At 42.7% G+C, this 12,778-nt stretch overlaps 1 protein-coding gene across 7 annotated transcripts in view; it reads right to left on the bottom strand.

The window, feature by feature from the left end:
- The window catches only part of zbtb16a (zinc finger and BTB domain containing 16a), a 157,416-nt gene that overhangs the window by 44,626 nt on the left and 100,012 nt on the right, over nt 1-12,778 (bottom strand). For all 7 annotated transcript variants that reach the window (XM_028596439.1, XM_028596441.1, XM_028596443.1 and 4 more), the window contains one exon: nt 11,130-11,216. In XM_028596439.1, the coding sequence (XP_028452240.1) occupies nt 11,130-11,216 (87 nt within the window). The remainder of the gene's footprint in view (nt 1-11,129; nt 11,217-12,778) is intronic.

The raw sequence follows: 12,778 nt of genomic DNA, 5'->3' as shown, positions 1-12,778 counted from the left end.
GCCTGCCCTCGGTGGGGTGTAATGGGTCCCACTTGAGTTTCTTTTCGGAGGATTGTCCTAGCAGGCCACCTCCAAGACAAACTCAACTCAATGACTGCTCTCCGCTTTCACTCCTCCCTGTCTTAAAAGTACAGCGGCTCTTCAAGAGCCAAATTCGGCGGGGCCATTTGAGGCGAGAGACTTTCATTCCTCCACAGCCAAGAAACGCCATCACTCTTCTTCACTGAGCAATACACGGGGGGGGTTAGGTTTAAGAATATTCAGGAATAATATTATCTCATTGTGTCATCAACGCGTGTGTCATTAAAACTTTTGTGAAAACTCTACAGCTGGATTGAAAAAGGGGTAGCGTGTTAATAAGCACGTCAGGGTTGACTTTCTGAGGTAGACGCGACACCTAGAGATCATTTCAAAACAATACTGAACGCTGAAGCATGATTTGAAAAGGGCAAGCACTAATAAAGCCCATGATATTTGTAATAAATTAGCATGCTAAACTCCTGGCCTTTCAGGTGTAAGTTTAACATACTGTAAATCTAGTAGCTCTAGTAAAGTAAAGCTGGGCTTAGTACCATGTATGAAGAACAAGATGTTCCACTGGGAAAAGAAAATCTGGCAAGCATCCATGTTTCTCTCCTGGTTTTCCTGAAATAAACCACTGGAACAAAACAACAAATTACAATTAAGGTCCACCAGCGTGGAAATTTCCATTTAACTCTAACTGTAATGTAGCATCTATTAGTCCCTACATATGGGGCTGCTGTGGAGGGTTTTAAAAACATTGGACAACACACAACCTAGAATTCTAACATTATATTAAAGCCTCTTTGTTGGTGCGTGTAAACTGATCTAAGCTGTTTTCTCAGGGTGGCTGGTAAGTAGTTCATTTCCTTTACAGAGAGATGAAGCCAGCTCATCAACTGGGAGCCAAAATCACATTCTAATGGAACGATAATTAATTAGGTCTACATGTCATTTTCATAATTGGAATAGTCCAGGATCTGTGCTTGTTTTGTCTTAATAATTTTCTCTTGCTTCAAGACACACTCACACGCAGACACACTGTGAGGCAGTCTCCCTCTGATGAGCGTATATCTATGGCTGTCATGTTAAAAGTGACCAGCACTGACTTGAACCCCTTTCTTCCTGTTGAGACAGTTCTATCCATTGAAGCCATCTACGGGAAGGCTGCCAAAATGACCCATTAAAGATTGACGAGGGTAAAGCTCCTATAATCAATATGACACTGCTAAGTGCCCTTTGATTGAGTGTAAAAGGACATTTCTGTGTGCCTGGCTGCTCTTGCCACCAAGAAATGCAGCATTTGTCCAATGCTAAACGGTCTTCTGAATGTCATTGTCACGGGTACATTAACTTTTATATGAGTCTGAGAGACAGACATGGAGTGAGGATGAACGGCCATTTTCATTAGCGTGGCTGCTCGGTGCCATTACGGGTGCTGTCAGACGGACGGGGGGACAGAAATGGTTTGCGTGGGGTTGCGCGACGAGCAAAGGCCGGAGATTTCATTCCTTCTCGTAAGGCGTTCCGCGAGGAGCCGGAGTGGTGTAGGCAGTGGCTAAATTTGCCGGACTGAAACCTTGTGTCACTAGGCAACAGGATCTGATGGCTCCTTTGTTTGGGGTGAAAGGTTGGAAGCACTCGTACTAATCTCCTTGCTTCACAATTAAGGAACACAGGAGAGCTGCTCGAACCTCTTGCCGCTCTCAAACAACAACAACAAAAAGAAAAGGATTGAAAGGCTCCCCTATTGTCCTTCCTCCTCAGTCCCTACTCCCCCCTCCTCCCTCGCCACGCTAATCGAAAGGTATTTGCACTGTAAATTAAAAGGGCCCTCGCACGTTGCTGTTTTAACACTGACGCGCTCTCCTAAGATGTCCACAAACAGCTCCAATCTAATTACAGAGGGAGATTTACTTCAAATAACACCGTGGACAAAAGATTCCTGGCTATTGTGGACGTGGGGCCAGTGTTCCACATCTCTTTCTCTCTATCCCTCTCTTGGGCGAATCCTTTTATATTCAAAGTCCTCGCCTGACCAAGGTTAAAATGCGATGGGATATCTGAAAGTAGGGAACCTCCTGACAAAAGCTGGCTTTTTTTTTTTTTTTTTTGTTTATTCCCCGGATGGCAAAAGCCATCGTAGATTTCCACCGTTCTGTCTCTTTCCTTATCTATCTTCCCTTTTTTTCTCGCTTTCTTTTTTAACCAAGCAGATCTTGAACAAAGCCACAGCAGCTGACATGCAAATGTAACGGGGGAGAATAGCGGCATCCAAGGATTTGAGATTGTCCGACAACGGGACGTGCTCGCCGGGGCGGCATTGTGATGTACGGCTGAGACACATCCTCAGGGACGAAACGGGGAGGAAAGGGATGGTGGATATTGGCTGGGCAGATTTGCAGTGTGTCCTGCTGACTTCCATTTTATGGCCCGTGAATCGCAGAGCCCTCTGGGAGTCTATAATCCGCACCCCCCCCCCCCCAATCCTCCCACTGCCCATACCACATCATTTTATTGGTCTCTCTGGATGTGTGGCTGCTGTCCCTGGTTTCCAATGATCCATCCATGTGGGGATTCTCCTGCAGCAAGACTGTGGCACCACTACGGACATCCCAATTTGCTACTGGATCCCACCCACCTATTTCCCCCTTATAAGAATACTACCTCCCTCCCTGACATGCTGCTGTCCCATGGTTTCCTGTGGCGATGCATCAATGCGACTGTGCCCACCATGACACTAAGCCTCGGCACTGAGGCTCTGCAGTGCAGAGGCCCAGTTGGGTATTTCTCAATGAATGAAGCTGGGTGCGGGGGGGGGGTGTAGCAGTGCCAACTCTCATTCACACATTTTATCTCATTTACACACAAACCACACATGCCCCTATTCACGTTGGCCACTGTTCATAACACTTATGTCCGTGGCGGATGATTTCTACAGGGTGCTGTTCACACCGAAGCCGTGCACAGTATCCATCAGCCAAACGCAGGATCTTTCTCCGCCTGGAAAAACTCATTTAGATCTTATCTGGGGAAAAAATTTGTTTGCTGAGGGAGAGGGAGGGGGTTAGTTGCGAGAGAAGACTATAGTCTAGCTAGTGCCGCTTGATTTAATTTAGCCACCGATAGTGTCTCTGACCAGTTGTACTCTTCTTGTTTTGGAAGGTGAGTGAGTCAAGGAGGGGGGAGACACAGGGAGAAGGAAAGAAAGAGGTATTTGTTTACAGAGACCAAGGTAAAGGATCCGTGGGGTTTGAAATGCTCATCTTACAAACATTTCAACAGTGAATAGATATTCTGGACAGAAACCACCTTCTGGTATTCCTGTCTTAAAGATTTTCTGTATAATGCTGCGATTGTCCGACAGAAAATCAATCAACAATTTTAATAATCGATTATTTGCAAAAGTAAAATTTCCAACCAAAAATTCTCCCAAAACGGCTACTTGTTACAGCTTCCAGGATGTGTTGCTTCGATCAGTTTTACTGTGTACTGAGGCCTTTTGACAAAACAAGCAAATTGAAGAATGTTACATTGGGCTCGGGGCAACTGGGATTTTTGCCTGACATTTCATGTTTTTCTTGTGTGTAAAACAGACAAAATAACATTCATACCCTCATGAAGGGTTGAGCGTGATCTAGACTGAACACGGAGCAATACACATGTACTCTGTAGCGTTTCGCCTGTTTGTTTGATGTGAACAGAAGACAACGTTGATCTCTGCATGTCTCTGTACTAGGGCTGCACAATTAATCGCTAATTTATCGAAATCGCAATATGGACTGTGTGGGTATTGTGGTGCTGCAGTGACCTCCCAGCCTACAAATCCTATCCTACAGACTTAGGAATCTTTGTTTGGTACAGATTCTCGCAAAAATCACAATATAATATATATATTTTTTTAATTTACATTTTTTGCAATGAAAATGAGAATAATTATACAAAAATGATTATTCCCTTCAATATCGTGAATCATATCGCAATATCAGTCAAAAATAATCGCAATAAGATATTTTCCTCATATCGTGCAGCCCTACTCTGTACGTCTCAGTGTTGGCTTGGCAAGGTGAACATAGCACCTGATACCCGATGTGACCCAGAATGTTCTCTGTCCAGCCCGGCACAGAGAGACACAGACACACAAACACACACACACACACACAGGCACTCAGACAGGCAGACAGACAGACAGACAGACAAATAATCTGCCTTCAACCGTGGACAGCTTGCTTGATTATGAGTGTGATGGGGAAACGACGACAAGCCTGGTGCTAATCAGCGTTTTGACTCACCAGATGACACCGCCATGAAGCTCAACATGCTAACATTTTGTGATCAAAAGTCCTAATGCTAATGCACATCTGGCCTTTAGCGATGACTTGCACTGAGCTTGAATGCCTCTAAAACATGGTTTATTTTACCTTAATGGTGATATTTTCAGGCATTTAGAGCAGCAGGTTGAGTGGAATCCTATTCACACTTGCAGGGTCCAGGGGACTGTATGTTCCTGCATGTGTGTGCGTGTGTGCGCACGCGTTAGTGTGTGTATCAGCAGCACGTGTGTAGCACAGCCTGCCCGTGCTGGAAGAATATTTGCTTTGCTTATCGCCACCCTAATGCTCACTGACAACTTAATAACATCACAATTAACTAAATGCTAAACAGATGCCAGTGCTGGACTAATGTGATTGAGACAATCGGCACTTTTGACGTGACCCCTGTGTAGCGCTGCCATTGGCCTAATTTGCTTGAGTGACATGACTGGACTTTGTGTGTGTGTGTGTGTGTGTGTGTGTGTGTGTGTGTGTATTTGTGTGTGTTTTGTGGGTTTGTTTGTATTTGGGCTGACTGATTGCAAACCCACCAGCGTACAATTCTCAAGGAAGAAAAAGACGAGGACGAAAAGAAATAATGTGACTAAAAAGAGCTTATTTTGTATTATTATCTGACTCTCATAACCTTGATGTACTCCTTTTCACCCCCTCTTTCACTTTCACTTTTTCTGTCTGTCCTCCTATCCTCTTTTTCTGCCGCTCTCTCTCCAGCCAAACTATTTCTGGCTTGAGAAAAGAAAGTGTTTACTCTGCGGCGGAGGCCTGCTGGAATCACGCTGTGTTCCCACTGGCTAAACCCACTATTGCCACTCCATGGTTTGCATATTTTCCCTGTATTACAAGACTTTAAAAAAGGACGGAGCGAGATAAAGAGAGAAAGAAAGAAAGAAAGAGAAAAGAGTGAGAGCAGCCTCCCCCTCCTATTATATGTGGATTTACTGCTGTGTGTGTGTGTGTATACATGGAGATGATTCATGTATAAACAGGAACACCAACAGTCGGACAACAAATTCTTCCAAACTCATTTCTACACAGGTCATATGGGAGAAGCAGTCCCTGTTGTTCCTGCTGCTACTCTACAGCTCATGTTGAATAACAGGCAACTGCTTGTACTAAATGTGGCCTTAGTTTGACGGATGAATGTGCAGATTTTAGTGGAAATTACAAAGTGTGCCCTTGTGAATATACGGTTCAGATTGGCAGTTATAGAGCCTGTAAAATGAATAAATCACTTGTAGTGAAATCTGCATTTTTTTTTTAAATCCACAGAGAGACTAAAAAACAAAGCAAAAGAAAGTAATTTAACTTCAATTTATTGCTAACTTTCGTGTTTGTGAGCCACTTTCTCTGTAAACATATTCTGACCTTTTGCTTTTCTGCACCAAGCTACAGTTTAATCAAGTGGAATGTGAGTGTGGTGGGCTTTACCAATAAAATACAAGGGCTATAACTTATGGCTGGGACCAACACAATCTAATGAGGAAAAAAAGAGATGAAGATAGCTGGCAGAAGTTTAGAGATGAAGGCAGAATGAGGACAAAACAAAACTGCAGCTCAGAGCTCAGTGTCTTGTAGCCTACAGCCCGACGGGTAGAGGTTTTACTGGAAATGCAAACTGAAAATGACACGTTGGAGGTGGCCGTGTTAAAATGAGCACAACTGTTTCCCAAAATTACATTACGGTGTGGGACAAATACCACATTGAAACACCGTTGGAAACAATCTGCAGCTGATATTACAAAGAGGAAATTTCACAGTGTACAGCACCAAATGTCCCAAGATTTATAATAGAGAATGCAATGAATGAATTATGAATGCAATGACGATGTCCATATTAAACAATCACTAGCTACTTCAATTTTACTGTTCCTGTCAAAGGCAGAGTTCACATTATGTGTTAAAGCACTTTATTGTCTCATTAATACATAAAATCCTCTTTTTCTGCCCCATAAATTGAAAGTCAATGTTACAAAATTCAACAGCTACTTCTTCCATGTCAACATTGAGAAAAAAAAAACCTGCTTTAGATAAAAGCTTGACCCGTGTGCCTGCATATGATCCCAGAGGATAAGGAGGGAAAGGCTGCTCCTACATGTCAGGCATGTCATTTTGCATCTCTTGCAATCTCTTCCAAAGGAATAATGTTGCTCAAATGAAAAAAAAAAAAAGAAAAGAAGCACACTGGCATTTGAGGACAATTAGGCTACAGACTGGAAATACATTAAGTTAAATCACATCTCCTTGTATGCAGTAGGGGTGTTTTCAACATTGGTCCTGTAACAAAAAATTCTGATTACCATCCAGGCCATGACACTTAGTACAACAGTTCTGAATCAGGGCTACTATTAATATGATGATCTTATCTGCTGTATCAGAATAAGAGATATTAGTTTTTTCTTCTCCATTTAGACAGTATTAAAAAAATAAAAATGCAGTTTGGAGTGGCCCCATATCAGTATTCACATTACATCATGCTCTGCTTCCTGCCAGTCATCCGCATGATGAAATGGAAGTATACACCAAGAAATCCTTCCTATAAGCATGTAGCTTTACATGTTGTGTTTGCCTGGAAGGCTGCCAACAGTGCAAAGCTAGGCCTTAAAACAGAGTCAGAGTCTCAGTGCATACATTGCATAGCAATTGGAGGACACAAAAGGCTACATCCACACTACTACTTGTTTGTTTTAAAATGGACAACTTTTGCTACGTTTACGCTTGGCATCCACACTACTGCGGCGTTTTCGAGCCCCTTAAACTGAGACATTTGGAAACAATGATGCAGGCACCCATCGCCGATTCTGACCTTGTTGTTGATGCTGTTGTGCAGTTAAATTCTCCATTTTACAATGCTACTATTGCCCATATGCGCAAGAGGCAAGCTATTATTTGAGCGATTTGCGACAATTTCCGTGTGCAGTGGCGTTAACAGCCTTTTCACCGTGTTTACACCGGCACACGCCTGCCCAGTGTACGGGAATTGCATGTTGGTATGGACAGAGATTAGTTCTGTAACATAGCTAAAACACTTATAAGGATGGAAACCATTTCTGTTTTAAAATAAACAAGTAGGAGTGTGGCTGACGCCAGAGAGACAGTAGTAAATGGGCAACAACTTTAAACGACAGCAGTTCTTTTTTCTTTAAGGATGAGAGGTCCATGAAAGCCAGACAGACTGTGTTTCTTGCTTGCAAAAGCCCTGAGGGGAGTCCAAATTTAGAGAAATTGAGAGACTCTGATGCGAGGCCATCCAATTTGGGAAAATATGTGACAAAAATTAGCTGTCAGTAGATGTAATGCAACTCACAAGTGACTTCGGCTCCTGAACACAGGCATTCCTGGATCGATTTGTATGTGTGTGCACTGCCAAAGAATGGGATAGTTTGCAGTGGGTGTTTGTGCATGTGTATTTGCACGAGTTAATTTGATAAAAACATCCACATGATGTGTTGCTGCCCCCCCCTCCGAGCAAAAGAGCTTGTCCGTTAGCGACGATGACAGCTCCAGTAATGCCACAATGACCTCCAAACTATCCCATGGTTTTGGATAACCACCCACTATACAGTACGTCCCACCTACAGTATGAAGGCTGTTGAGCAACATAGGTGTGTGACATACCAAGGGCAGCCCTTTTAAAAAGCAAGAGCGGACAGACAAACTGAGAAAGAGGCAGAGGTTAAGTCAGACTGCAGCTGATCAGGACAACAGAGGATACGCCACAATAGTTCCCATTCAAAGCAGCAAGAAACACAGATTCAGAGGCCAAATATTGTCATCAGAGAACATTAGCCAAGGGCTGAAGGGCTGCCAAGAGGCAGGCAGAGATCAAATCTGGCTTTGATGCCCAACAGTAACCCCATGCTCCCACCACCGCCCTCTCTGATGTTTTGCATCTTGGGTACTGTACACACAGACATTGCTGTATAAATAAATCCCTGTTTGTTAAGCTTTCTAGCTCAAACAGATTTAACACAGTACTGGCCAGTGGAGCTGCTTTTGTATCGGATGGATTTTCTTATGTTTTGTCAGTCCCTGTATATTCTGCTGGGATATCATTATTTGCATTTTCTTGACATATGATGAAGGCCATACATAAATAAAAATAGAATAAAAGTCTAAAACCCAGCTAGCAGTCCTGAGAGGATGCCTTATTTATCAAACCCCATTGGTAAAATGTGTTTGAATGAACATCTGTAACAATTTAGCTATTCTTAGAGATTTAAGGGATTCAAAAAGTAAATTATGCTAGGATGTAAAGGGACTACATAGAGGAAAATCCAGTAGGTGATTAAAATCTAAATGGTTGGTCCCCTTAGGACCATGAAATGTAGTCTGAAAAAAATCATAGCGCCAGAGGAATAGCGTGTACGAAATCAAAGAGTTCAGCCTCTGGGGAGCATGAATCTATTCATTAACTTGGATTTTCATATTTCTTGTGGACCTGTTGGACTTTGATGTATTTGAAATAAATTATAAAATAAATAGCTGGACAGATTGGCCCATCAGGTGGGAAATTAACTGAAAGGATACAAAATAGACTCCTACAGTCAAACCAGAACAGCACTTTGGATAGTGCATGTTCCACTTCATATTCTGACGACGTACTCCATCAAAGCAAAATTCAACCAGTTCCTACTAAGTCATCACAAAGTTAAAGTAAGAGACAGAAAGGGAGCTGTTTGTTTACCTCTCTCACTCTCCTCTCATCAGTCACTCCCCTGCTGGAAACAGACCAACCAGCTAAATGCTGTCAACGTTCAGCTCACTATTGATTTTGAGAGTCACAGTAGTGACAGCAATCACTGAGTGCAATATTGAAAATAAGAGCCATGCTTTCACAGTGGGTGGGTGGGGGTACAATGTCAAGTGCTCAAATCCAGCTCAGAGATATCATAATATACTGTAAGTGTACAGTAGCTTAAAGTGCACAGAGATGGAGACACTGAAACTGAGAATCATATGGTGCAGTGAAACTGCCCTGTCATATTTTAACAGAGTCAATTTTTCACTCTGATCCTCAGAGGGGTTCAACACATGGATGATTACTATACTATTACTGCTGCTGCTGCTGCTGCTGCTGCTGCTGCTGCGCCAGTTGTCTGGCAGGAAGACACGTCTGGCCCTGGCTGCAGCGCCAATCCCCCACTCCCCAAACCCTAACATTGGTTTCAGACTGGAATGCCTATATTTAGAGTGCTCCTTTCCGCTGTTATGGCTGCTGGATCATTAGCCTCATTTAACCCTTCTTTACTGTCATGGAGCTGATTGGCTGACGGCCTGCCCCTCAGGAGTAACCCCCATATACACCACCCTGCCTTCCCCTCTCAAATGTCAAGGAGCAGTGGAGGGGGGAGGGGGGGGGAAGGGGAACACAAAGTAAAAGAAGTGGAGCCACGCAATGAGAGCTGCTACCGGGAGCCTAAGGGTCACGGCTTCAGATGAAGGACAAAACACAAGATGATGATAATGATCATGTGTGGCTATTTTCGAGGATCGGTTTTGGGCTTGAATGTGCATTGACAGGACTATTTTCTCTCATGTCATTTTGTTTGACATGCTGGGGCTAAAAGATGGCAATGTGGATCGCTTGGTGGGTGACTTTTAGGCCAAAATTAGCTGGGCAGACGGGCCATAAACATGATCAACAACACTCATGTTCTCCAGAGGATGAACTTTTTGCATTTTTGACATAGACTTTCCTCCAGTGTCCTAAACTGTATATGCAAAATATCACTAATTGATGGACACATTGCCATTAAACTTGCAGTGGACATTCATGCTCACCAGAGGATGAAACCTACTGAACTTGCAGCTCCTGTGGCCTTTCCTCTAGCACCACCCTTAATGCAGAATTTCCACTTTTGCTCATGGTATTGTACAATGTAATAGACTACAGAAATGTTTGCTGAAGACACAAGCAGTTTCAGAGGAAGACTTGACCCTTTTAAATCTGATATTTATATGACCTGTTTACAGCTGCTCCTCCATATGGGGCAATATTATCTATCGCCGTCCTATGATTAGCAGTATGGCAGCGCGTAGTGTGCAACTGAGAGGCAGCTCGTAACGGGGTCTATTTGTTTTTAATCTGGAGCCTTTGTCCAAAATGTTGGATCTACATTCAAAATCTGGTCCACAGAGAAGTATAAATGCAACTAAGTGAAACCAAAGGACTCACAAACACACAAACAGAATGCCCCAAGCACACCATCTTGGTAACAAAGTGGTGAAAATCTGAGACAATCCTTTCGCCCCAAATTAAAGAGTTCATCTCCAGCAGTGAAACTGTTCTGGGCCGTCACACATCTGCTGAAGGGGGATTTACTTCTTCCTATTTACATCTTGGCACCTAGATCGTCCTCGTCTTCCCATCTTCATAGCTGAGCACTGATAAACAACATCGACCTGCCAAGTTTTCCCGGGTTTGTTGATTACTGTTGGGTCTGTCTTGATTTAGGGCGAGTGGGACTAATCCAAGATGATGGGATCTGTCTGTTTGTCTATCCATGGCTCCAGTTAGCCAGAGAGGGCTTAATGAGCCAGATTGGGAGTGTGAAAGGGACCTAATGGTTCAATGTGATCTCAATATTTGAATTTCATCTCATTGCAGTACTTCCTTAAACTTTTTCAATGCTATCTGTCTTTTCCAAAATATGCCTTTCCCACAAAATGGAACCTCTCAATCCTCAAACATGGAGATGTAGCAGGGGAGTTCATATGTTTTTGTTTATGTCTCTGGTGTCACGATGATATGTCTGGCTGCGTGTGTGTTCATACCGGTGTGGATCTGCCGATGAGCCTCCAGGGATTCCTCTGTCTGGAACTGGGCACCACACTGGTCACAAACTATGGCCTTCTCACCAGCTGCACAACAACAAAAGAAAAGAGCGAGGACACTTATTAACAATCACACACATGTAGCACATTTTGAAAAGTTGTATGAAATGGAGAGAAAACGAACAATGTATGGAGAGAAATGAAATGGAGAGAAAATGAGGCATAAGGTTAAGGTGAAGAGAAGATGAATTTAATAAATAAATAAAAAATTGTTCAGGTTAAAAAATGCAACCATAAAACACTCAGCAGGGAACCCATAATCCAAAAATGTCTTGTTTTCAACAAAACTTTTGAAGACAACTAGTGAACTAGGATGAAGTGTCTGCATTTGGGGACCTTTAGATACAGTAGCTACAACAAAATCAGGAGTGAATCTTTAACACGGATAACCAATAAATCCATAATAAAATGAGCTTGTTGCAGATATGTTGCAAAAACGTCGGCTGATAAGTAACAAGACATGTCAGGAAAGAAATGCAAAAGCCATAGTTTGTCCATCAGAGAGCACGGACAACTTGACTTTTCAAAAACTGCTCATGTTTTGCAGTCAGATACTGTGTTATCTGCTAGTGTCGGCTAATGCTTTCATTATTTGAGCCCCTTCGACTTTTCAGAATTTAGATTTAATCTTTTTCATTATTTGATGGATTAATGGGTGTATTGTAATATATAATTTAGCCTACAACAGCTTTATAATTTGATGAGTCAAATGATCCGCCTTCAGACTGGTCAGATTCCGCTCCAAATAGAATAATATGAATATGCAAATAGTGGCAGGAGGTGTCATATTCTTGCCCATACATGCTTGATGTAGGCTAATTTGCCAACAAATGTCTAACAGTAATAATCATAGAGTGCATCATTCAGTTTGTGTGACACACTCACAAGTATGCACATGCACATTGTTCTCCAGCTCTACTATTCTGCAAGCAAAGAAGTATTTAAAAGTGAACACTCTTTTATGTCAACATATACTGTAGACCCAAATTAATTAATTAAGTTTGTGCACAAATTGTGTCAGCTTAATATGCAAGAATGATGCATTCCTGCTATTGACTCAAAGCCATAAAGTTATTGTTGAGTGGAGTACTACTTTTGTTGCACCACACTCTCTGCTTGTATACTAGCCCTCTAGATTGTCATGTTCACCTATATTTTATGAACGTGTACCTTGTACAACAATAAAAGGAGAGACAGGAGCCTGGCATGCACACATACAGGGTGCTGTTGAAGGGCACATCGGATCAGGCCCAGGCAAACAACTTTTTATGGGTTGGCAATGAGCACTGTACATGCCATACACATCACACATCAAAGAGCACGCACGCACACATATCGAAAACACACACACACACACACACACACACAGTTAACATCTGGATATTGTGTGTGTGCAAACTAGGCGTGCATGTGTGTGGGTGTTAGCGTCTGTTCCCAGTGCAAGCACAGAGCGATCTCTCCCGACCAGACCTTGGTTTGTTCTTGGCACATCCTCCTGGGTTACGACACCTCCAGAGAGAGAAGAGAACACAATGAAAACAGGAAGCCAATTCTTAGATGACAAAAAAAAAAAAAGTCAGGGAGAGATG

The sequence above is a fragment of the Perca flavescens genome, chromosome 13, assembly GCF_004354835.1.
Source record: "Perca flavescens isolate YP-PL-M2 chromosome 13, PFLA_1.0, whole genome shotgun sequence".
Classification (NCBI taxonomy): Eukaryota; Metazoa; Chordata; class Actinopteri; order Perciformes; family Percidae; genus Perca; species Perca flavescens.
The sequence above is the reverse complement of the archived record's forward strand: the minus strand, read 5'-3'. Positions and strand labels throughout refer to the sequence as shown.